This window comes from Rhagoletis zephyria, unplaced genomic scaffold (genome assembly GCF_001687245.7).
Source record: "Rhagoletis zephyria isolate East Lansing unplaced genomic scaffold, Rhagoletis_zephyria_1.1 Rzeph_scaffold_00159, whole genome shotgun sequence".
In the NCBI taxonomy this organism is placed as follows: Eukaryota; Metazoa; Arthropoda; class Insecta; order Diptera; family Tephritidae; genus Rhagoletis; species Rhagoletis zephyria.
Genome location: NW_016157243.1, coordinates 192356 through 219576, shown reverse-complemented (window position 1 = coordinate 219576; position 27221 = coordinate 192356). Strand labels below are relative to the sequence as shown.

Genomic DNA, 27221 nt, shown 5'->3' with positions numbered 1-27221 from the left:
CTAAGGCAGCATCAAATCGAGCTGTCGCAACTGATACCACCTTGTTTTATTGCGTCATGGGTATAGATGTGGGGTAATCATTTGATTTGATACATGCTATATCAACCCTGATTCGTAAACGTCAACAAAAGAGGAATATGAAAATCTTAGTAGGCCATTTTGTTATATCTGACTTGAGCGTGAAAATTTTCGCCAGCAAAGTTTCAATTTTCAGTGGCATAGCTGCAATAAAAAAATAAAATCTAATTTCAGATTATTAAAAACCAACCAAAACAGGAATAAAATGGGTCGCAAGAAGAAGAAGGCCTCGAAACCATGGTGCTGGTATCCTTTTCAAAGAAATGAAAACTAATATCTTGTCCTGTGTGACGATCGTGTCTATACTGTTTTATGTAACTGCGTCAGCAGCGCTGCAAGCGTCGGGTGCTCCACTGCGCCACGTTTTAAGGGCGTTTTGGCAAAACATTTTCATTTATGTTTACGGCTATTTCCTTAATTATTTTTTCAAAAATAGGTACTGCAATCGTGAATTTGACGATGAAAAGATTTTGGTGCAACATCAGAAGGCGAAACATTTCAAGTGCCACATTTGTCACAAGAAATTATATACAGGGCCCGGTTTATCGATCCACTGTATGCAAGTGCATAAAGAAACAGTAGACAAGGTACCCAACTCTTTGCCCAATCGCTCAAATATTGAAGTAGAAATATTCGGGATGGATGGAATACCAGCGGAGGATGTGCGCGAGCATGAACGACAGAAAAATGGCGGCAAATCGGATTCGGACGACGACGAGCCAGCCGCAAAGAAAAAAGTTGAAAGTATGAAGTATGAGTTTTATGAAAATTAACCGGTATAAATTGATTTCTTACTAATTACAGTTCCATTAACGGCACCACCGCCTATGATGATGCCCCCAAACATGATGCCACCGATGATGGGCCAATTCGGACCAATGGGGATGATGCCAAATATGCCACCTATGGCACCAATGCCTCCATTTTTAGGGCCCGGTGGTATACCAATGATGCCGCCACACATGATGCCGCCGCGACCACTTTTTCCGGCAGCAATGGCTGCCACTACTTCTGCAGCAGCGGTGCATGCAGCCGCGGTTTCTCAAAAGCCAACTTTCCCTGCGTACAGGTAAAGCAAATACAGTATAGCAAAATAGGATTACTTTCTCATTCTGTTAACTCATTATTTCACAGTAATGCAACGATTAGCGCACCGCCAACAACCAATAATCCCAGTGCCACAGGAAGTACAGCGCCAGCTGAAGCGCCAAAGGCACCCGCAACAGCTCCAAGCGGAACTGCTGCTGGTGTAACGTCAAAAATCATGCATCCACCGGAGGATATGAGCTTGGAGGAGTTACGTGCACGGAAACCCAAGTATCAACAAAAATTACAGAATAGCGGAGGCAGCAACAGCCATCAACAACGCACCACATCGGCTGGCACGCTCAGTCATAATCATAATACCGTCGTGAGCAGCACATCATCCATGACAATTCCAACAAGTTCGAGTACGTCGAGTGCAGCAGCAGCCGCTCAAGCTGCGGCTATATCAAAGGCCCAGGAAGTGAGTGCTTACAATAGATATAGAAATCATAGTCAATATAACTACTGAACAGGCGGATATGGGAGGGAAAGTACACATAGATTTTCATACACTACACGGCACAATATATAGTGCCCATTTGTCATACAAAAAAAAAAAAAAACAAAATACTTGCAAAGAGATTTCATATATACATACATACAATTTAAAACAGCAAAATATAACAAAGCGGCATAGTAAAGATAACCGAAAAGAGGAGCGTCGCAACTCCGCTGTATTATGCTCCTTGTGGAGCTGTACTCATTCACAGATACGTATACATAAGGTTAGATTATGAAATGTTTGCATAAGTGGGACAGTTTTGCATTTAAGAATTCCATTTCTATTTCCTAAAATACAAATTGAGTTAAAAATTTAGAAAATACATACAGCCAGGTTCTGCAATTCACTTCCGAGTAAATTTCAAAATTCAAATTGGCAGGGGTTGAATTTCACTCGGAAGGGAATTGCAGAACCCGCCTGATAATTCCGTTATTATCAGGTAGGTTCTGCAATTCACTTCCGAGTGAATTTCAACCCCTGCCAATTTGAATTCAAAGCGAACTTAGCTCAAATTCACTCCGATGTGAATTGCAGAACCTGCCTGTATGTATGAAATATGGCAACAAAAAAAATTGCATATAAAATCAGGTATTTGATTGTGAAATAAGTTCACAAACACAGCCTAAAATTTCAGATCACATTTGATTACGTAAATAAAATAAAGTAGATTAGTTTTGAGGCATCGTTTGTTAAACCCAAAATAGATTATTTATATAATTTGTCTTAATTTTTGCAATTTTGAAATTCCGGCAAACCTTAACGAGTATATATTGTGTGTATTTTTATAATTTACAATGCAGATAAAAAGACGATTTTAATTGAAATAAATCATGAAATTTTTAAAATAAAATGCATACACGTTCTTTTTTTCCAACAATCTGGCGTGGTTTAATGTGTTACTCAATTGCTCCCCAAACGAAAATATAAGAGTTTTTAGTCGCTTTAATTGCTGTAAATGGTGTTCCCTCGGTTTTGTTTTAAACAATAATATTCAAATTGTTAATCAAATGAAATTGCTTAGATATACATTAGGGTAAGAGTTGTCAAATTTTAAAATTGCAAAAGTAAGAATATCCGGTTAGGTCCTTATAGTTATTTTGAAGCTTAAATTACATTTATCTAAAAACAATCCAAGGTCTAAATTACGTGAAACATTCCTAAAACTCGTTTAAACTTAAAATTCAAAGAGCTGATAGAACATTCTATTATGTAAAATAGGGTAAATCTTCAATTGCCGAATCACCAAACAAACCGTATATTCGAAAATTCAAATTTACTATGAAATCGACGAAGTAGACTTCACCTCGCCTAGTCCGCATCAGTAGTATTTCTGCAGACATGTCTGCTACCACAATCCACACTGACTGCGCGTTTTCTCTTCTCTCTCTCTCTCTATTTGTCTATCTATCTATCTATACCTCTCCTCCTCGTAGACTGCTGCAATGGTAGCGGTTGCACAGGTCCAAGCAGCTCAGGCCCAGGCACAGGCACACGTCCAGGCGCAGGCTCAAGCGCAGGCGCAAGCACATGCTCAAGCGCAGGCTCAGGCTCAAGCACAGGTGCAGGCAGCTCAAGCACATGCGCATGCACACGCAGCAGCACACGCGCAGGCAGCTCAGGTACAAGCACAGGTGGCGCAAGCACAAGCGCACGCACATGCGCAGGTCGCTCAAGCGGTAGCTGCTCAACATCAACAACAACAAAAGCAATTGGAAGATCTCAATCGTGCTGTGCTTCTTCAGAGGCTACAGGCCGGACGCTCGGGCCATCCACAATCGGCACTCGGCGCACCAACTGCAACGGCCGTAGGCATGGTAAGTGTCTGCTAAACAGTTTGTTGATCTTTTTTCGCTACTGAAATGAAATTTGAGAAAAAAAATTTAACGCGATTATTAGATACATACGTACAAAAATATGTATGATGCTATGAATGGGTATGCATTTAGGTCTGTAAAATGTTGGGTACACATATTTTAGTTAAATTGTTTTTGATTCGCTAAAAATGCGAAAGTTTTTGAGTCCCTAATGTAGCACAGCCTCAGCTCATTAATTTTTAAAGATAACTAGTTTAACCAATTCCGTTTTTTTTTTATCAATTTTATGTAATGGGAAAGAACCTGAAACCTTCGTAAACAGGATAAAATGTTCTCTTTTTGCGAAATAAATGCATTTTTCACGAATAATAGAATAAATCTGGGCCGTGCAAATTTTATGTATTAGTTGTTTCGTCAAAATGCTTTCCATACCTGTCTTAGGTTTACTGAGCCCGCTGCTTCTGGTGTTTGTTAGTATTCCGTGTTCCTAGTTTTGGCACGTGACGATTTCGCAACGATTTGGCATCATAAGATCGAACTTCTTAGACTGAATTCGCATACGGAAACTTTTGTTGCTCACTTCTCTTTTTGTGTTTGTTGCCCGTCGCATTCACACAGAGCAATTCTTTTGTACACAATTGTCAGCTATGAACCGCCAACATGAATTACTCAAACGAACGAGAGCACAAGGCATGTTCGCCGAGCACGAGCAACTTGGTGCCCTTCCCCTTTCTTTGTCGCTCCGTATCCCACAAGTAACGAGTTGCCGCGCAAAAGTTTCCGTGTCTGACCTCGAGACTTATTCATTCCCTATAAAACGCGATTACCCGAAGCTTAAATACATTGAAAGAATTTCTCTTTAAACCAACAATAATACCAACACATGACTCCCAAGTGTATAAGAAAGAAAGGGATGCAAGATCAAAAGTATACAAGAGTTCCGTGTAGTTTTGTTGGACAAATTGAGAAAGAGAAATTTCTGTCACATTTTGGAAATCAGTTTCAGAAATAAAAGTTGCAAGATGTGACTGTAATTGAGAGCGCGCAAATCGATTTCGGAAATATATTTCAACTTGCTCATGCTGCACCAGCAATCTGCGATTCGCCTTTCAGAAATAAAAAAACCTCTTTCGAAAGACACTTTACATGCAAGATGTGACGGCCCATGCAACTGCTTTCTGTAATTTCTCAATCAGACAGTCTTTTTGAAATGTATTGCATTGCCACCTCTGACAGCCTCTTATGTTAGCGCATTCGGTTAAATTATTTCATCGATGCCTTTGCGAAACAGCCTATCTTACACTAAAATTTTACAGGAGAGTGAAAAAAACGGTTTTTCTTTGAAGGAATTTCCTTGATAGGCGGCGTTTTCTCTAGCTATTATTATACAAATCTGTTCTTTTAATACCGATTTTTGGATTTTTATGCATAACGGCGATTTAGGAAGTTTTGCAAAGATATCGGCGATAGGTATTTACCCGATAGTCTTCTTGCTGGGTTCCTTGTTTGTTGATATTTGTTCTTTATAGGGTTAAGATATCTAAGCATAGAAATTTTCTGTTTTTAAATTTAAATGGGATTATTTTTCATGAATATATTTTACGGAAGATTCTCATTCTAAAAAATTCGGCCGACTTCCAAATCGTACCAATACAATTGTTCACACCTGTTTGGCTATCAGATTATATATATGTATATGTAGGTTGTATTTTTTATTCACTTTACAACAATAAAATTGCGAGACAATGCAAATGAAGCATCAACTTTGTTTGTGATTCGCTGACTTCTCTAGCGATACGTTTCGATAACTTTTCGGATGCGTTTTGGAAAAGTATACATTGGCAACATTTTACAGCTTGGCTTTACGGAACATTATACTTTGTACGTATGCAAAGTAATTGCCGTTTAGGAAGTCAATCTTCTTCCTTCCTAAAGTGTCAGTATTTATGCAACTGACTTATTTTCGACAAAATAATGTTTGTCCATGTTTCGGGCAATAAGAGCAGGCTTTTCAGGCGCTTTGCTGAAGCAACTCTCCCTTCTAGCTCCCTAATATATGGCCGTTATTAAATCATCTCCTATTTAGTGTGACTGAAAATTACATCGTTTGAAGAATGTTTTTTCGTAAACTAGTGTGTGGATATGTGGCTGAAATCCGGGTCTACCATTGAGATTATTGCCATTTTCGTGGGACATTTGCTATCGTTTTGCTAAGGTTTTCGTATAACAACCTGTTAACCAGTTTCCAAATTATTAATTCTTATTTTTTTGGGCAAATATACAACTTGCTTTATGATACTCGTAATTAAAAAAAATTATTGAAAGACAGCGAATTTTTCTGTTCATTCTTCGCAATACTTCTGTTGAGCATAAGTTTAAGAAGTGCTTTAGCTATAAGCGACGTGTACTGTTCTACACCTCTGGGATATGCTAATCCAAATGGTCCCTTATGTGAGGCCATAGAAGCTGTAGCAACATGTTCATGATTCTATCACCAAAAGGGCTTTGATTTTTTCAAGAGAACGAATCGGCTACCGGCCCGATTGCCATGTTAAAAAATCTTTTATCAGCCACCATTCTGACAGAGACGGTCTTGGTTCCAGCTCTAGCTTAAACATCAGAAGGGTTAAAGCCAAGCAAAGCGTGAGCTTACTCAAAATTCAGAGAGGGAATTATAATTGCTTGTGGATCATACAAATTCAACGCAATTAATACAAAAACAGGTATAACAGTAGATTTTTAACCGACTTCCAACAAAGGAGGAGGTTCTCAGTTTTATGCAAAAAAAATCGCCGACAATTTTTTTTTTAGTTGATCGCATTTTAAATCTAGGTGTGCGATATGTAGCCTTGCGGAATGCTGCTCAAGGGACTGCTCTGGGCCAAAAATATTTTTTTCGATAGCGCCAACGCAAAATTTTGTTTTTATTTTTACTTAATTTTTTTATAAAATAGACACCTTTTGTGTTTTGTCCTAACCTTCATTTTGTAGTAGTTCTTGTATGTTTCCTGTTGTCAACCCACGATTGCGTTAATTTCAGCGGCGTGTTTTTGGAGAAGAATTCTTTTAATGCATTCATAGGACTATAGTCTGAAAAAGCTTCTCAGATATAACATTGTAGGTTACTCCATTTGTGTGACAAAACGAAGACCCAGTCCACAAATCGGATGGAAAGCTCTCCCAAACACGTAGAAAAATGTGTAAATGCCAAATAAGTAATTATAAAAACAAATTCATAGGAGTGTAACGATTTTTAGGTATTTCAAATTTCAATGGGTTTGCCGTGCAATGCACCGTTGCCGATATTCATTGAGCTGTAAACATTAGGCCGGGCCTAGCCAAATATTTTCTTTTAGTTCCTGGAGTGTTTCAAAGGCAATGAAAATATAATTTTAATACGTTTGGGTTGGCACTTTCAGTAGCAAAGACATATTTAAACAGATAAAATGATTGGTTCTGAAATTTGCTATTTTTTAATTTCCTGGCATAATTAAAATATGTGCACGTGCCAAAAAAATAACCTCAAATATTTCCCCATCTAATTCGGTGGGATATTTCTGTTCAAGGAGATTAACAACCGGTTTCGCCAGCAATTTAAATGGAAAATCATTCTTTATTTTCCGTCAATTTCCATATAAAATTCAAAAAATTAAAATCATTTTTCATTTAAATTGCTTTCGTGAAATCGGCAGTAAGAGTCTGCGAATTTGAAACCCACCGCAAGTTGCGTTAGTACTAAAAGATACAATCTTCTGACTACATTGGTTTTCATTAAGAACGATTTTAGGATTCAAAACAAAGGAAATGGTTTAAAATTAATCTAGTTACTTTAACACCTGCTTAAACCGAAGTGTCAGAACATAAACAGTTTGTGGGCGTACTGAAATAGCCAGAAAAAAATCTTGAAGCAAAATAACAGATAAGTAATTTAACAATTTCAATAAAAATTTAGTTTGTATAAGTAAAAAAAAAAAAAAAACTAAGATTCAAGTAAGTACAATTTTCACAATTTTAGTATTCATAATTGAATTGTCGTAATAAATAGTTGCTGAGTTGGTTGGTTGATTGATTGATTGATATGTCTTAAAAATATCTAAATGTTAATTTTTTTCTGTAAATTACAAACGTGATGGGGCATTTAGTGTATTTTATTATTACACAAAATAAAAACAACAAAAACAAGAATTGCATTTACAACAAACTTTATTATTAATTACTTAGTTTTTAAGTGCAAGTGCTCATGTAAAACTTCAAAATGCAAGTGCAGCCAATGAAACCCAATTCAAATCGAATTTAAAACTTTCATCATTCTACATATGTATTCATCGACACAAACGCTATGCATACTAAATTCATCATTATCAGCACTCTTTTGCGCTCTATCGTATCTCCATTAAATGATACCCTCACCCTCACCCTCCGCCTCCCATCCTTATGCCAGCCATGCCTATTCAAAATTACAAAGTCATGCCCACCCATTGCACAAAACCGTAGTCATTCACCCGTACATTCACATGCTCGTCAGCTATTTCCACCTAACTGTCTCACATCCGCTACATTTATTGTATTTAGCTTATTTCGCATTAACTGAAAGTCAATAATAGGCATATGACTCGAAAGGTATGGGCCAATACTCACTCAAATGTTTCTTTTTTCCAAACCATGTCGATGCTGAGTGGTAATGTCTGAATGTAAATACAAATAAATACTTTTTATACGAAGATTAGTAGACTTCCTATGTTTAGGTTAGGTTATGTTAGATCGGCTGATCGTTGAGATCTGGCCCTTAGTCATTGACTCGTTGGTCACAATGCACTTTTTGTGTTTTAACAATTTGCAAGCGTTTTGGTGTGCAATTTCTTTCAGTCAGGATATTAAAGCAATGCCATGGTAGCTGGACAGTGACATAGGAGATATTCTCTAGGGTGCTATTTTAGGTTCTAGAAAATGTCCCAGCTAATAAACTTTAAATTTGAAAGCAGCGATAAACATTTTTTAGTAATCAGTAGAGGCTTTGTTGTCTCGCTGTATCGTCATAAAAGCCTTCCCAATCCTTGGTCACCAAGCTTGGTCTACCATAGCTGGATGTTTTGTTGCATTTTCTATGCGTTTTCCAATGCATTTCAACATATCTAAGGGAGTTTTTTCTTTCTATAAAAGAAATATGGAAAAAAATCACGAACCCCTGCTGCTCAAAGCAAAACTTTCTGGTGGCGAAGAGTTAAAATATCTACAATTTCAGATTAAAATGGTATTTGAGAATCAGAACTTATCAAAATCATTGAAAATTTGAAGACATTTTGAAAGTACACTTTTGCCGGCAACTGTCTGAGCCACAATAAAGGAATTTCTTAGTTCTGCGAAGCCTTAGTACATGAGCTTTGAATAATAAGAAGATAAGGGTTCTTAAGTTTTTAACCCTTTGAGCCTCAAAACCAAACCACACTTTTTACAATAAATTTCAGCATACATAAATGTTTTTTTTGAAATATGTTTTAAATTGAAATTAAAAGTTTAGAGAACGTGAAGAAATAAATTATTTCTCAAATAATTAGTACCTTTATACACATAGAAGTCGTAATTTCTGCTAGTAGTTTTCTTTAAATAAAAGTGTGAAAGTGCAAAAGAGAAGGTGCGCTCCTGACAGAGAGAGAGAGAGAGAGAGCTAGAGAAAGAGTGAGTACTTAACGACTAATGTAAGTACGTTTTCACATTTTTTCTTTCTACTTCTATTACCAAAATGCCTTTAATATTCATTGTAATGCGAAGAAAAAACAATTATTATATATATATACTACTATATCTATTTTATATATCACCACTACTCTCTATAATACATCAAAATAAATGAATTAATGAATAATATAAATAACGTTAGCTATTTTTTGTGTAAATGAAATGTGCGCGAAGCCGTTGCTGTCGCTCCTACACGAATACAACAATTGAACTGAAAATTCGCTAATAACTTACTTCTTTTATGTCTCTTATCTGTTGCTATCATTCTTCGATGCACTGTAGATGCCGTTGCCAGGGCAAATGCAATTAATGCAACCAATGCTGCGTCCTGCCATGGCACTGGGACCGCATGGACCGTTGCTGGGTGGCAATATGTTGCGTGCACCAGGCGGTTTGCCCGGAATGCCAGGTGAGTACAATAAAACGCTTATATAGAAGTAGTAGTCAACTTAGAGAAGAACATGAATGCTAAAATACTTTTTCATACGCTGCCAGGTCTGTTGCCAGTACAAGCCATACAAATGCCGGGTATGCCGATGCCCGGTATGGGTGTCATGCTACCAGCCGGTCATCCTGTACTGCAAATGATGCCACGATTTCGGTGATCCGTTGCCCAAGGTGCGCCGCCAATTTGTTTGTCGACGCCGCTCTTAGAAACTCCGATGCCGTTATTATATCCACCTGAAAGATAAAATTGGAAACAAGCAATAATGCATTTAGCATCACCCAAAAAAATTTTCTAAACTAATGGAAAATGAAAACGACGGAAACATCGATGTCATAAAAAAAGATTTCAGCGCAGCAATGCCACCCAGCTGATTAAGGCAAAAAAACTGGCAAGCGTATTGTCGTCAACGGATGCAGCCGTTATCAATGATCACAAAGACAACATTAAATTTGAACGCCCTCAACAAAAACAACTAGAGCGGCAACAAGCAAGTTCAAACATTTTTAAATCCATTGTTTCTATTCGTAAACTCACTTTTAAATTCATAACTACTAAATATTTTTTTTTTTTTTTTTTGAAATTTGAATGAGCCTATTATTTAAGCAGCATTGTTATTGCCGCCTTATACAGAAAACAAGTTTGTACTCTACTTAATATCGCCCCTTCACCTAAAGTTTGTTGCTATAAGCCATTTTAACTAAAAGCCGTGCCGTCACACATACTCATGCACTTAATAAGTGCACTAGAACCCAGCCAATCACACAAACAGGCAGGCGGAGGGATGGAGCAGAACTACCAGCTGGTACTTTGCACACACACACACACACACACACACACGCACACATACACACATATAAAAAGAAATCGTTAATTTAACCAACTAGAAAAAGTTATGTGCAAATGCGCTTTGGGTTAATGTGGTGGCTAGTAATTATAGTTATATAATGTATTAGTTTTCCGTTTAAATTGTTATCATTTTTTACACATATGAATTCGCTTTAGTTTTCTAATTTCTTCCTACATATAATGCTATTTACATACACATATACTCCTATATATATACATACATACATACATGCATAATATGTACTCTGTTTTTGTTTTTAGTTATCAGCGAGTTTTTTCAGTTAAACTTAAGTATGGTTAGACAAAAAAAAATTTAAAGCAAAGCAAACATAGGCACGCAATAAATTGAGAAGAAAACGTAAGTTTTTGCAACCAATACGTAATTTAAGTGACTATTATTGAGTATGAATGTGTATTATAGCCTTGTATATGGATTACATACAGACAGTATACATACATACATACGTACATACATACATATGTACATACATACATATGTTCGTTTATATATTTTCAATAGTGCATTATAGATGAATGACATGCAACCGTAGTATATAGACACTACATAAAACAAACCATTCATGGAGTGTACATAAATTCATAATAAGTACATACATATGTACTTACAAAATACTATATTCATCTGAATAATACTAATCTCAATAACAACTTTTTCCATTACTAGGTCTCTGGTCTTTTTAGATTTCTGACATAATTTGGCTTCAGTGTATTTTTCACAAATCACTATTTAAAAATTAATTAAATTAATTAGAGATACATACTTTTCGCTGATTTTTGAAGCTTTCATTGTCGTCATCATTTTGTATACATATGCACATATATGTTTGCGGATAAGTTTTAATGCTCTTTTGCTGGTTTATATATAACTTCTTCCCATTGACACATTTCCTTAGACACTATGCACGCAGAAAAAGAACAAGTTGAGAGATGAGGTTATATTTTTATTCTTGATTTATTTTCAAAAGGGCCTTTTAATTTTAATTGTAATTTAAATGTACCTTGGAATTTTGGATATTTTTGAAAATTTTTATAATCTGTGCACATGTGTATACATTTTTACCAGTCCGTTTTCGGACTCATAACATAACCTTCCCATCACATACTAACCTCCCCAACTTTATATGATCTGTAAATTATTTAAATTTCTAAAAAAAATTAAGTAGTAGACTACGCTTTTTCCTCACCTTTTCGTGCATTAGTCTTGTGTTAGAAATTTACATAGGTAATCGCACAGTCATAACTGTGGTAAATTGCATTTTCATATAATTTGGCACTGTACTATTTATTTTTTTGTTGTGTCTTTACTTAAAACTTTTCCTCATCACTCTTTATCACTTGAAATTTTTTATGTACGTATATTAAATTCATATTAATTTTTTAACAGGTCCACGACAACGTTGGTCGATTGCGATGATGCGCTCGATCTGTAGTTTATTTTCCGTGTGCAACTGACTAACTTATATAGAAAAAATAAAATAAAAATTCGTAAAAGATAAAAAAAAAACTCAAACATACATACGTAACCGTAGCACACAGCCACTGAGTAAGCAATCACTCTTTACTATAATTTTCGTTTTTCGTAATATTTGTTTAATAAGTATAAAAAAGTTCAAAGCACGCAATAATTAGTGTACTAAACATATGTATGGTATTTAGTATGTAAATGACAGCCAACTAAATCAAGATTAATGGATAAGGCCGTAACCAAGCAGAAAGCTCTACATACATATATACTACATATGTACATACATACATACAACTCATATTAATTTGATACATTTCACAGATTTCAATATGCACACATACATAGTTCTCGGTGTGCCTCCGATTGCTGAATGAGCCGCGAAGTCCTACCACCTACCAGTGAGTGAGGCATTAGGTATGTTGCCAGTGTTGTTGTAATTTGTATTTTCGTTTGCCGTCCTGCCTTGATCGTACGTACATAGGTACTGCTCATCCTAAAATGTACCACATCGTGTCAAAAAAAAAAAAGTGTGTGCTTTTTGTTGCCTACCAAACGAATGTTTACTTACCTCTTTTTTAGAATGCATAGTAATTATTAACTGTAATTTAAATTCAAATTTTATTAGCAATAAGCCGTTGAATATCGAACATACGGTAATTGTAAGTGATATTTCGTAATCAAAAAAATTTTTCTCGCTACAGCTTTCACATTATTTTAATCCCTCGTACGAACTTAATTGTTTTATATTTTCTTTTCCTAAAAGTTTTGTGTTCGTATAGTGTTTTTTGTCCGGGCTATAAAAGCGATGTATCGAAATTTTGTATTGCGTGTTTTTTTGTGGGAATGTAGAAAAGTAAGTTTTCCGTAATTTTTCGACTTCATAATTTTCTAATGAACCTACAACTCCTAATTAATTACATTAAAATCCCAAATCAACAGCAGCAACAAGCACTGATATGTAAGTTAACGAATTTCAATAATTAGCTAAAATTATACATAAATGAACAGTCAACTGGTTACTGCACCGAACCGAGTAGGTATTGAATCGAAACAAAAATATTAATTTCGTATTTTATGGTTATATCGGCTTTATGGTTATGGTGTTCTTTACGTACAAGCACACAAGCATACTCGCATATACACATGCATACATATGTACTTAGGTACATGTGGATCTGCACATGTGCCAGATGCACATCGTAAGAGTGTTTGAAAAAGCGTAAAAATTCATTTTGTAATTGTTTTATTATTTTTAATTTCTACATGGAATGTTGCAGTGCATAGAAGTACACGCATATACATAAGTAACTATGTATGTATGCTTGCCGACATTGTGTTGCACGTTTTTAATGGCCATTCTAAAAGGTGGCATATCTATAAGGCTCACCGAAATTTCCGATCTCTCAATAAATTGTATGTGCAATTTTCTGTTTACTACATATCGTCGAGATTGATGTAAAAGGATCTAAATGGCAGTTGTTAAATTTTTAGAGAAGAGTCCAGAAAGCTTTTAAAACAAATGTATGAACAGTGACGGACGATGTATAGAATTTTCGATTTTTTTTTTTATAAATTTTTTTTTTTTAGTTATAATAAGTGCAATAAGACCACTCAAGCTTTATCGAGCTGAAGCTTAGAAATTATTTATCCTATGCCAAAAATTTAAAAAGAGATTCGAAATTGGGGTTTTTAAACTGTCTGGGAAATAAAATTTTTTTTTTTTGGATCTGTCTTTCTTGACTTAAATATTTCTAAATAAATACTGTTTAGTCCTTATTCCCTCGAAACTCCTGAAGAGGTAACAACTTAGAGGTAACAGAGCAATGTTTTTTTCCTATGTTACGCTTGGCTAGAAGGCAGGGTGTTTTTTTTATGGCCTATCTGATTGACTAGAATAACATTTAATTAAAAAATTTCCTCACGATTACAGTAGGATATTTATGTATATGTATGTATGTGTTGTGTAAAAAAACTCCTTTTAATGATGGTCGAAATTAGTTATGTTCCTCCTTTCCACACTCACATACATATGGGCATCTTTGTATAACAAATTGTTTGTTTGCATTTTAAATTGTTTATTAAAATCTAAATAAACAATGCCGACCTTTGAATCCAAAGCAAAAATATTTTATCATACACGTACACTATGCATACATTCATTTAATATACATATGTATCGACCCCTTTGCGTTAAATTATCGTGGATATGTGTCAAAAACTAAATTTTACAGGAGAACGTTTTCAAATTTTTTTGAACAAATTTGGATCAAAAAGCCAATTTCTAAAAAAAGCGCGAAGGGGGGTCGATATCATTAAGTACATACATACATATTTCCAGGTACGGTACATTACTGATGTGTAATTAGTTATGTGCTAAAATACGTATTTATTCAAACATATTTAGGGGATTCACAAGACGTGTTAACCGTCGTAAAATCTTAAGGTTAACATCTTTTTTAATTAAAATGGTTTTAGGGGATTTCTAACTAAACCGAAATTCTTTTAAACTGATAAAGAATATATAATTAGCCAACCCCCCAACCATTTTAACCGCTATTTTACATAAACAAGTGTTAAGCTTAAGATTTTACGACGGTTAACACGTCTTGTGAATTCCCTAATTGTATCTACATGTATATGTAAATGATACACATACATACTTATTGCATATGAACAAGTGACAAGTGATTTGGCTGCAGTAACACACATATGTACATACATATATACATACTACATACGAGATGACAGCATCACCTTTTAAGTATCGTCAAGCAATTATTTGTACGCTTTTTTTATATGGCTGCGGCCGCGCAAAATTGATGTTGGACTCCTGGCTTGCAGTGGCTCACCGGCGGCTAACGCATGCCGCTGGGTAAAGAGTTATGCGAGCCGTGGGTACCTCAATGCAAAGCGGATGGCATTAGGGTGTGGCATGAAAAGAATGCCAAGAAGGGTTGTGCCGTTGTTGCGTGCCAAAAATTTGTCTAATTACGTAAATTCTCGGTGCAGGAGAGTAAAAAAGTTTAATGGAAAACCGAAAAGTTGCAAAGTGCTAACTCATATTTGTTTTAAATTAACACTGTAATCGTAAAAAAAAGCAATAACATTAACTTCTAAGCTCTCTATCTTTCTTTTACTTTTTGTTCTAATTTGTACGTAACATTTTCAAAAGATGTCCGTGAATAAGTTAATGTAAAGGGTATTTGGTAGAAATTTTAGTAAATGCAAAATACGCAGGCGGCAGGTTCAGCAATTAAATTCCGAGTGAATTTCAATCAAATTCGCTTTGAATTCAAATTTTCAGGGTTTGAAATTCACTCTTAGGTGAATTGCAGAACCTGCCTGATAAACTTCTTGGTATTACTAAATGTATCATTTATTAAACATACTTGCACTTATTAGCAAAAATTGAAGTATTTATATTCAAATTGCGGCAAAACGGCACTTCGCTAACCCGTCTTCTTCTTCGACAGACTATCCGCTTGCGCTGGGCGACACCTGAGTAGTTGGTCGCGCTCGCTCTCGCTCTCCCCTACCCCCTTTCACTTACATAGATTTGTTTCTAATAATAATTAGTTAGACAAATACTTTTCAAGGTAATAATACATCATTAAATATTTTTATATGTAATGTATTTGTTAGTTGACAGCAACAATATTTGCGTGCAATTGTTTCTAATTTTTACTTGCTACTACTTATTGCTGCTGTTTGCTATGTTGTTGATGTTGTTTGGTGAGGTTGATTTTGCAACTATGTATTTTTGAATACCAGGTACTACTTACTAAATTTAAGACGGTTGGGAGAATTAAATAAGCAAAAAAAGAACAGTTTTGTAACCATGCAGGGGGGTGTAAGGCGCTCATGAAAACGCTTAGGAAGGGGGGAAAAAATCAATATTAAAATGAAAAATGAAAAATAAAAATTATTTATGATGCAAAAATACTCTCAAAACGTCTAGATGCGCTTTTGCATAAAAAATTGAAAATTAAAAAAAAAAAACCTTTTTTTTGGCGGTAAGGCTGGATATGTATAATGATTATACTATAATCATACTAAGGACTTAACGTTGCTGGAATGGTTCTTTTTGTTAATAACGGTTCATGAAGATTATGATGCACGAGATGTTCTGTCATATGATGTGATGTCGTCATGTATTATCTCGTGTAACATCACATCACTAAAAGTTTAAAAAGTTTAAAAGAAAATGGTTAAACATCATTTGGTATGACCAAATCAATCACATCACATACTTTTTTGAATCAAATACAATGCAATAATAATTTTTTCATGCGACTTCATTCATTGAATATATTAATACATATTATGTCATATTGATTTAGTGAGCTGAGCGTATGTCCTACCTCTACAATTGCGCGCACCCTGTCTGTTACAAAACTGATTTTTTTCTTCAACATCTAAAATCTGAGTATGATTTGAACTCGTATTGCTAGTCAATTTTGTCAAAGCCCTGGTTTCCCTTGCATCCCACCCACTATGTATATATACTACTATCTACCCCCTCACTTTATATAATTTTCTTCTAAAATACACAGTAATTCATTGTTTACATTTATCAATAAATAATACTTGTCCCCAAACATTTATCAATTTTGCTTTAATATCTGGGAGCGAGCGCCCAATCGAAAGCGTGTCACATTAATTTTGCTGATTAAAAAATCCCTTGCAAAGGTGCGTCGCATGCAAGCGAATGTTTTACAGTGTAATTCTTAAAACAAAAAAAATTTAATTTTCACATTTGTACATAGTTTGCAGCATTTGTTGCTTGCCACGCACAAAGCAGGCGATGTGTTTGCGCACATCATAGCTGCGTCCTGGGCGCGTCCCAACGGACAGGCTGTTGGATTTTTTAGTCCTTGTCACTACCCTAGTACATATATATATATAAATTTATATGTATTTGCATATATCTTTTCTAAGAATATTTTTTTTTTTGTTTGCTACGTTTATGACAAAAATTGTCTGTTTATGAAGCTCTTTAAGTTTTTTTTTACAGAGATTTTCTGTGCGCAGTGATTGCCGGTTGCAAAAATAAAAAGATGAAATAAAAAATGCAAAACATTTTCGCTTTTTTTCGCTTATTTAGTATGCATATATATATATATATTTAATATTCTACATTCTTTTTATGTTATGCTTGAAAGATTTACTACTAAACGTAAGGGCATACATATAAAAATGATTTTTCGAAGTATATTTTGTTGTCCCTAGGAAATCGGATAAAGGTTGCATTTATTGCGCAGCGAAAAGTAGTTAAAACGATTTCAAGCTTTGAAAAAATAAAAATAAAAATGTTCAAGCGGCCTTTTATTCAACACCATTTTACTACTTGCATACATATACTATATAAATATATCATATAAGTTGAAAGAATTTTAAAATAAATTTGAATTTACAGCAGCAAATGCGTAGGCAAAAGTTTAGCTTTCAGCTTTGAATACATATTTTAAATAAATAATTAAACAATATAGTATACAGTAGTTTGCAGAGTTTGTACTATCTACTTGTATGAAGTTATGCGCCTGCGGTTATAGTTACACACATAAAAAAAAAATGTTCAGAAAAAATATAAAAAATGCAAAAAACAGATGTGTACACCAGCTACAAAAAAAAAAAAAAAAAAATTATATACCCCGAAAATAGTTTGAAAAACATAGCAAAAATAAGCACTACTTTCTCCACAGCTCGCTGGTTTGTGTTTCACAGCTTTTGTTGTTTTAAAATTGAAAAAAAAAATAAAATTCAAAACAAAAACAAAAGTATATGCTTTTGTCTATTCTACATACTATCGTATCGTAATTACTGTTAAAAAAAAAAACGTAATGAAAACAAAAATCAAAATCAATCAATACACTAATCATAGTCTTAAGTAAGTACTAAGTTATTATTTAAAGGCCTACTTTTTTGTCTTCTTCGCCACTTTGAAATGTAGTTATTAAATTATACCTTGTTGTTATATATTTATCTGCTGAAATAATTTTATATTTCATTTTCTCGTTTTTATTCTTTTTTTATACATATGTATGTACATACTCGTATGTACATCTATACTTTGGATTACGGTATTCTTTATTAATTTGTTTCACAGTTGAATGTAATTTTATATGCAAGTGTAATGCAATATATACCATAAATTTAAAAGCAAAACAAAAAAAAAAGAAGAAATTATGTATAGTGTTTCTGTAAATTTTATTATATTTAAATATATATCAAGCTACTTCTTATATAAACTTTAATCAACGCTATGAATTGTTGTTTCATTTGTTTCGTTGTTTACGATCGGCTCCAAAATAAATGGAAAATAACAATGCAAGCCCTTATTTGGGAGGTAGGTATTAATTTTTAATTCGACATAATATCTTTTATTTGCATGTATAGCATTTGTAGCAGTTACATTTTTCGCATATGCATTACATACGCGGTGAGCATTTGGCTTTTGGCGTTAAATTCATGGTGAGTAGAAAAGTGGTGCCATAATTTTTTATAACATCAGCACGAAACGAAAACGTGTTTGGGCTTTCAAAACAACGAAATAATAGGTCATTTACGGTACGGTCCTGATTTGACAACCAAAGGTTTCCTATTCGCGCAGATCAAAAATAAGTAGCCAGGTCAATGTTTTTCGACGCCTGAAATGCGTTTTGGATTAAATGTTTTGAAGTATTTGTAAACAACGCAAACAACACGGCAACCGTACAATAAATCAGAAATAAAAATGTAGAAATTTAAAAGTTTTTTTTAATGTCGAAATCATATCATGTCGAAATGAAAAAGGTCGATAAAAAAAAACCTAAAATGTTAAAACCAACTTGGAAACATAATTTTTAAAATATTTTATTAAAATCCACTAAATGTTCATCTTTTGTCATTAGGGGTCTTCACATCGAGCTCGTTGCTTCGTTAGTTGGTAGTTTTACTTATATTTTTTTGGATTTACAAAAACTAGCACCCCTATTGCGAGTGTCAACTAGTAGTAGATAAACGCACTTTTACAAGTAGCGAAGGAACTTTCTTCGAGTTTAACAGATTTCGCCCCATAGCATCGATGTTGGGCCAAAAATTAAAAAAAAAAATTCTAGATAAAAATCTATTCCCACCCATGTTGTCATATTTAATTATTGATAAAAAATGAGCTTGAATTTTTAAGCAAATCGATTTTAATTAAATCGAACTAAGCTTTTGAAAAAGGTGGTATCCTTTAATAAATATTTTATATGTTAATATGTGTCATAAGCTAAGGTGGTTTGGCGAAAAGAATTCAAACCCCTAAAATATTAGCCACATTGCGAGAGTCGTTTTGAACGCAAGTCCTTTTTCGAGAGTCGAATGGTATCGAAAATTTTATGCCATTCCCTAAGATTTCGACTCGACTAGTGTATTAAAACGGAAAAACTTGGCAGCACTTTACTTATTTCAGCACGACAGTAGACAGTGCCAATGTTGTCGGGTCGTACAATTTAGCCTAACTTACGAGTCGAAATTTGAGCGATTTTACATATTCATTAGAGTATTCCGATAATATTTTTCGATCTTATTATATTCGAAATTTTTTTCGCCACCTTTTTGGTTTTTAAAATTAAATATTTTATGGCTGTGGTTTTTGTTCACTTTTTATTGAGAACCAACACTAATGAGCTTAGCTAATTATCACGTTTCATGCGACAAATATCAATTTGTAATAGAGGATAACAGAAAGCAAGCGTTTATCGTGCATCGTACGAATTCAAAAAATATATTTATCCCAAATTAAGTCAATTGAATGGCTAACTGTTCTGGGTACAAGTATTGTACTGGAAAGTTATTAAAACTTGAAATAAATCAAGTACAATCATTTCTGAATACCGGTAAATGTAAATAAAACTCAGTACTTTTAAGTAGCTGAACGACAGTTCATACTGAGTACTTCGTATCGATCCAGAGTATTTTTTAGTACTGAGTGTTTTCGAGTTATTTTAAGTACTGAGTGTTTACGAGTTCTTTTAAGTTCTGAGTAGGTACTTTCGAGTTCTTTTGTGAGTAACTACTGAGTACTTTGGAGTGCTCAGTATCGATACTTTTTAAAATCGGGTACTGTCGTTCCTTTTGAGAATCGTCGAGTTCTGAGTACTTTTGGCATCGATAGTGCCCAACACTACTTATAATTTTCATACCAATGCAGCGTCATTCATTCAATTCTGTATTACCTACGATTAGCGCATATCCAAAAAAAAAGTTTGAGTAATTTTTTGAAATAAATCAAATTGAGTGAAGCATCATCTGTCCTACTCCAAACAAACTCACTCAATGGCTCATTGCTGCGGCTTGGCGTTTTAGTTAGTGCTGTTGCATTTTAAGCTTTTCAATTTGGCGGAACAACTTTTAGTTTTGTTTTGAGCGGCAAGCGGCAAAGAAGTTGTAGCGGCAAAATGAGAATTTAGTGTCGCTGACAGTGGATTGCTTAAACTTAAACGTAAACGTATTGTTTTTTGTAATTCTAACGATAAACAAGTTGTGGCTGTTGTGGCTGACAGAGGTGCTGCCGATTGTGCGCGTTAGATGAATGTGAGTAAGAAGAATATTAATAACAAATTTTGTGTACAAATGCGGTGAACAACAAATATATTTACTATAGAGATGATGTTGAAAGATTTAAGAAAAAAACACTTAGATGAAGACTAACGGTGTTATTACAATGAAGTGACATTTTCATAAAAAATTTCGATTTATAAAGCAGTTAAAGTCTTCTCTTTTTTTTATAAATTTGGGTGTAAATAAATAAAATAAAATAAAATAATATAGATAAAAAAACACTAAGGCAAGCAAAGCAAAATAAATAAGAAATAAATCAATATTGATGAAAAACACTTTTGTATTGCTTTTGCATCACCTCAGTTTTTATTGTCACTTTGAAACCAACTAAAAGCCGACAAATTGGCTCAAGTGAACCTCTCAGGTGGCAGGAAAGAAAAAGTCGCATACAACAAATGCCTAATTTGTATCAGTTCAACCGCCTGAAGTTTTTATTTTAATTTTGCCTTGAAAGTCTTTAATCAACGCGCTCAATGGACAATTTATTTAAAATGTCAGCCTTGATGCATATCTATTACTAAAGTCGAGTGATGATCAGCAGATCTGCAAAAGCGCATGTAACGAATGTATGTAAATGATGTCAGTATACAAATGTACATATGTACTAGTTATATTACCGCTCACGTACATATATATATATATGTATATGTATGTACAACTAATACATAGTCGTTAAATTGCAAAGAAAGCATTAATTACCGGCTGAAGCAGCCGCCAAAGTGTGCAAATGCGCTAAGCAACGGTAGTAATGCATTCAAAAAAAAAAAAAAAAACAATTCATTGTACACAAAAGTAGCGAAATTTCGGTTTGTCAGCGGTGCAAGACAAACAATGACGTAATTTCGGTGTGACTAAATGCGGCACGTATAATATTAGTATGCCCATAAACTTTGGGGAATTTTACTAGCAAGGCATGACATAAAAGATTTAATAAGTATGTATTTGCAAATATACAGAACAAATTAAATTTCCAACGAAATGCAATGCATTTAATAAATACTTTTAAATTTTGTTCTAAGCACTTAGGCGAGAACATTTCAAATGATTTCAGTTTTATTTTTGGTTAAATAATCATTTGAGCGAATGAAAAGCGAATGGCAAAGCATTTAAACGAAGCCGTTAAGCCTTGAAACCAAACCAAAGACTTAAGTTGCAAACCTGATTCAGACTGTATGTATGTATGTATGTATGTGCGCGTCAAAGCAAAGCACAGCACATTTGCTGTGAATGCGATCTAGCACGTTCGCGTGATCGGTTCACTAGCTAAAACTGCATACACACACACATACATATGTATGTATACAATTAGCTAGCGGTTTGCCTACCTGTCTTTCACTTGGCGTTTATACTACAATATTTTGGGTAACGCAAAAAAAAAAAACTCTTTGACAGCTTAAAATTCACTGTCGCTCCCGCGACCGTTACACAGAAAATTCGTTAGGGCGCACATGCCTATAATTTGTATTTGTGTTGAAGCACGTTTGTGTTAGATATATTATGCGTGCAGGTACCTATACACATACATACATATTTGTATGCCCAAACGTGTGCCGATAAATTTATGCGCATATATTTAATGTCGCGACGCCAAAAACGAACAAATTAAAAACAACTAGAACGTTGAAATGCCGGCTTGAAATGCGCTGCACAGCAGTTGAGTAGTTAAAAAAAAAAATAAATAATAATTTTTAAAGAAAAGCGAATACCTAAAGGCCGGATCACAGTGTTGGTACATTTTCGAAACTTGTATATTTTTTTTTTATTTGTATCTATTTATTAGCACAAACTACAAAAAATGGAACGAAAATTTCTTTAGCCACCATAAATTTAAACAATATGTATATAAAAATAGTCTCTCCTGATTGGCACTAGTCTAAATATTTTTTTTTTCCGATCACACGATTGGGGTACCAATTTACTCTACATTTTGAGCAAGTGCGCAGTCGTCTGATCCGGCCTTACAGATAGTAGAAAATTTAGATAAAAAACTGAAGCATTAAGTTTCTACGATAAGTAGGTAGAGTTGTTTAGAAGGCGTCCAGAGAAATACCCTTTGTTTTCGACAGCTAATGGCAAACTGAGTCTACTTTTGAAGAAAATACTACGTCGTTGACTATTCAACAAGGGAACAATGCAGAGTTCGGTAAAGAAGGCTAAAACTAAAAGTGTTATTATAGCTGGATGGCATCTGGACGGTAACTTAAGGGTGCTTTACTGCTTTGTATGCATTGGCAACGGTATTTCAATCGGAAGTATTTGCAATACGAAAAGTGGCAGACTGGATAATTGGCAAAAGGTAGCGCGGAAATAAAATCAGTGTCTGCAATTACATCTAAGCTGCCCTAAAGGTATTGAAAACTGAACTCCGTTACGAGATGGAACAAGCTTGAACTTGTCGGGTGACAGCACACTGTGGTGATCACCGTAGGCCATTATAGATAATGTGTACATCGTGTTTGCCAGACTTAAATGGTACATTTTTGGATCGGATGGATTAAGAGTGGAGGAGCTACAACATTCTCTTTCCCTCAACAAACTGCTAAGATTCATAAAATAGTCTGGTAGGTTTGCAGAGGAGCAATGAATTCCCATCACAGCTGTATATATATATATATATATATATATATATATATATATATATATATATCACTATCCTCTAAATAATCCCTCTTGGCTTTAAGTACAATGGGCCTGGGTGTTTGGATTGTTTTGGTTTGGTGGATTAAACTGCAGTTGCCGTCCTACGTTTTTTATTTCAAGCAAGGAAAAAGTTATGTGCAATCCCCAAAATACATGTTCTCCAATGTTTCATGAATTTTTTACGGAATTTCGGTGAAATAGTGGCCACTACGGCGTTCGATTATTCACCTTTTTTCCAAAACCGGTTTTCGAGTTATTCGAAAAATGGAAACCAGTTTTATTTTACATAGTTTTAATACCGTCAAATTAAAGATAAGATTCTGAGTGTCATTTGCCAACTTTCAAAAAGGAGTGTCCGCTCTATGCGTCAAATATTGCGAAATACGTCTATTTATAATTGCTCATAAGGTCATATCCACGATGTTGTGTCAAATAAAAATACGGCTATGTAGAGTGACGTTGAGCACAACCCTCAGCTTCGTCCTTTCGAGATCAAACCAGGTTTTAGACAAGCGAGCCTATTTTCGTTTGCGTTGGCGTGTTTATCGATAATAGACTCAATTTAATCCTTATCAATGACACAACGAATGTTTTTATGTTCTTAACACCTTTATTTCAAAATGGAGAATATGGCTATATTTCCGATAAATATCAATAACGCCAACGCTGATGCCAAATTTTCATTTTTATAGATCCGAAGGCGACTCAGTCGTATGCGAAACAAGAACTATTTTGAAAAAAAAAAAATCAGAAGGATCTGCAGCGCCAACTAAAAACAAGAAGAGGTCGCTGATTTACACCATGTGCATTAGGGTGGTCCAAAAATGCATGTAAATTAGTAAATTCGGAATTTGTATGCTCTCACCCCCTAGGATTGTTCTATATCGAAAAAAAGTATACCCCTATTTTTTGTAGAGGTCGCTCAAAGCGCTCAAAATTTGCCATGTATTTTGCATGAGGAAAAAGAACTTTTCGTGGAAATGGTATAGAATTCTCGAAAATCAATATTTTTCGATCGGAAGACTGTTTCTCTTCAAAAGATTCCCAATAAAAAACCGAATTATTTTTTTAACAATGTATTCTTAGTAACTTTATTTTATAGGACCGTCAAAACCCTCTAGAAAATGCCAGAAAATGCAATGGGTGGATAAATAATATATCTTCATTATTAAAAAATGTTTAAATAAATAATTAAATATTGTTATTGGAATTTTCCTGAAGATAACCAGAGTTTTCCGATCGAAAAATATTGGTTTTCAAGAATTCCATACCATTTCCACGAAAAGTTGATTTTTTCCCATACAAAATACACGGAAAATTTTGAGCGCTTTGAGCGACCTCTGAATATTTTTTGATTTCAAAATAAAAAAATATGGATACACCTCTTTCGATATAGAACCATCCTAGGGGGTGAGAGCATAAAAAATTCCGACTTCACTAATTTTGGACCGCCCTAATGTACATACACCTTATAAGACTTAACACCACCTGAATACAATGATTGACGACTAAGATAACCAAACATTGCTTATTTTTTAACAGCACTGTATTTAATGTACGTATGTATGTGTACCTACTTTAAAATATATTCGAAAACAAACATAAGTGGCAATAAAAAATGGCAGGTGAATGGGGCATACAGGTATTTACATATATAATGCTTCTAACTAGTTCAACCGCATTATGAACTTGAACGCTGAGAAGTTCGAGTGTTTAGCAATTATGTTTATGGACTTCTTATTTGAATTTGAATATGTTAATGAGTGCAAAAATTATAATTATAATTATTTATGTATACATACATACATATATGTGTAGTTATGTACATACAAATTAAATTGTTAGAGGTTTTTTACAGCATCCCACCAGAGGCATTTGCATTGGCTTTAGAGGGCAATTGACTAAAGTGTATTTCCAAAATGAATCAGCAAGACAGAGTTTATTTGCGTACTAGAATTTATTTGCGTTTGGCTTTTTTTAGTGAAGTTGGAAGTTTTATTTGCAATTTGCGAGTTTTTTTTTTTAATATAATGGCTATGGGAATGTCGAAAATCTTGTTGTTACATAAAGAAAATAGCTTATTCTGTAGTCGTCTGTAGCACTCATAAAAAGCCATTTAATTTTAAGGCCACACACATTTGTGAAGCACTCAATATAGACTACCTACTGAAGGTTTTGTTGATATTAGACAGAGAACTTAAAAAATGTTGGCAACGCCGCACAGTGGAACAAAATTTAATATCTCGTGAAGCAATAGTGGAATAAAGGTAGACAAAAATATTTTAAACCTTTTGAGATCGACAATTCTGGAAAACTAGTCTCGTTGTGTAAACTAATTACCTAAGTCTTTAAATTTACCTCCAAAAAAACTGTATGCAACGAACTCTTTAAAAAGTTTTAAACATTTATATTTGTGTTACTTTTGCGTCAAAGGAATAAATTTTCATTGTCGCAAAAACCGAAAAATATACTTCAATTTTTTTTTAAGTGCATTGCATGCTGTTTTAGGTAAACGAATTTTGGGGTTTTCCCGTTTTTGGTCTAAAGCCGCATGCAATCTACTTAAAAAAAGTTCAAAATATGTTTTTGGTGGTTCTTGCCACCAAGTAAATGGATTCCTTGAACCGAAAAAAGAAAAATATATATTTAAAACTTTTTGAAATTTCCCATCTCAAAAGCTTTAATACACCGTTACATTTATTTCGCTATTTGGGCGCTTACATACATAGTATTTGATTAAAAAAAAAAAACGCAATTAAATTCTTTTTCGAAAATTTCAGCATACATACATGTGCACTTACGCTACGAAATGCTTATAGCAATAAGACTTTTATCTCGAGTGTATCAGCAAATAATTCGAGGCGTGCCATCACATCTCTTGAGAAGCTTACGCGCCAGTCTGGGTGAAATCTAGCAACACCGTTATAAACACGACTGTCTGTTATTAAGAAAAAAGAAGTCAATAGATAATGATCGTCTCTCATTTTAAAATAAGTGTTTCAAAAGGAACAGTCAGAGGTCATAACGTTGCTTGATCATTGGGCTACTTTTATATCGGCACACAATAAATTGTTCCATTTTATGTGGGTTGCATAAAGTTTATGAACTCACTCGAACACCAAAAAAATTTATGGATTAGTGGGTAAGAAATATATACATATGTACATAAATATGTGTGTACTCGTATGTATGTACTTCTGTGCTCTTTGAAAAATCAAAGCGCCTTTGATCAGTCGAAACTATCATTGTATCCATTTTGGATTAAACTTGTTTGCATGCGTACAATGCGAAAGCACAAAAGCTTAAACAAAGGAATAGAAAGGTGCACAAATTCGCTTGTCTGTCCACTTTAGCGGTTACGTAAATATAGACTACAAACAAATGACTACAATAGAGGCGGTGACGCTATGTGGCAAACGAATGCAAAATTGTTTTGAAGTTGTGATTGGACAAGGTCGTTGAATAAGAAAGTACTGAAGAAAAAAAAAAGGAGAAAAATCGAAACTATTTACAGACATCAATGTTATTGTGCAGAATGCTTTTGTATTGCGTTGTAGGCTTATTTGTTTTTTTTTTTTTGCATAAAAGATACTCATTCATAAACTTGATTGCTAAATTCATGCTGGGAAAAGATACATATATATGTAAAATTTAAAAATGGAAATAATTTAATTTTCAATTAAAGCGATTAACAAGGGACTTCTTAGGATCGTTTTTTTTTTTCAAGTAGCAAAATTTGTGCATAAATGCCAGCTAAATTTTAAAATTAAGTTGAGAAACTGCCCTTTAAAACTCAAAAATCAGGTTAATCATATAACTGTATGGTTACTTCCTTAATTTTAAATTTAAATATTGCAAATAAAAACATTTCAATTAATAACTAATATAATTATCTATTTTCAGCATTACGCAGATTGATCCCAAGTTGAAGTATTAACTAGTATAGAAAAGGGAGAATAAAAGTAAAAGAAAACCTGCAATAATAACATCATCACCGAC

The 27221-nt window shown here is 34.1% G+C and overlaps 1 protein-coding gene across 3 annotated transcripts; it reads left to right on the top strand.

Annotated features, from left to right (window-relative positions):
* The first annotated feature begins 138 nt into the window (after nt 1-138).
* On the top strand, nt 139-27190 carry BuGZ (Bub3 interacting GLEBS and Zinc finger domain protein). 3 transcript variants are annotated; one of them, XR_001846527.1, is made up of 8 exons: nt 139-324; nt 515-822; nt 883-1147; nt 1213-1585; nt 3100-3480; nt 9499-9625; nt 9712-10466; nt 11916-12195. XR_001846527.1 is itself a non-coding variant. In XM_017606087.1 (7 exons), the coding sequence occupies exons 1-7, from the start codon at nt 284-286 to the stop codon at nt 9819-9821; spliced, it is 1605 nt and encodes a 534-aa protein (XP_017461576.1). In that variant the 5' UTR covers nt 139-283; the 3' UTR covers nt 9822-12195. The 3 variants fall into 3 exon arrangements, 2 of the variants coding, with proteins under 2 accessions (XP_017461576.1, XP_017461586.1); XM_017606087.1 differs by having other exon boundaries at nt 9712-12195; XM_017606097.1 differs by lacking the exons at nt 9499-9625; nt 9712-10466; nt 11916-12195 and adding an exon at nt 27126-27190.
* The last annotated feature ends 31 nt before the right edge of the window (nt 27191-27221 follow it).

What these genes read in the sequence shown, in the direction of transcription:
- BuGZ (XM_017606087.1), top strand. Translation starts at nt 284, where the DNA reads ATGGGTCGCAAGAAGAAGAAGGCCTCGAAACCATGGTGCTG. An exon ending in CTGCAACGGCCGTAGGCATG is followed by an intron (nt 3,481 to 9,498) that starts GTAAGTGTCTGC and finishes GATGCACTGTAG; the next exon opens with ATGCCGTTGCCAGGGCAAAT. An exon ending in CGGTTTGCCCGGAATGCCAG is followed by an intron (nt 9,626 to 9,711) that starts GTGAGTACAATA and finishes ATACGCTGCCAG; the next exon opens with GTCTGTTGCCAGTACAAGCC.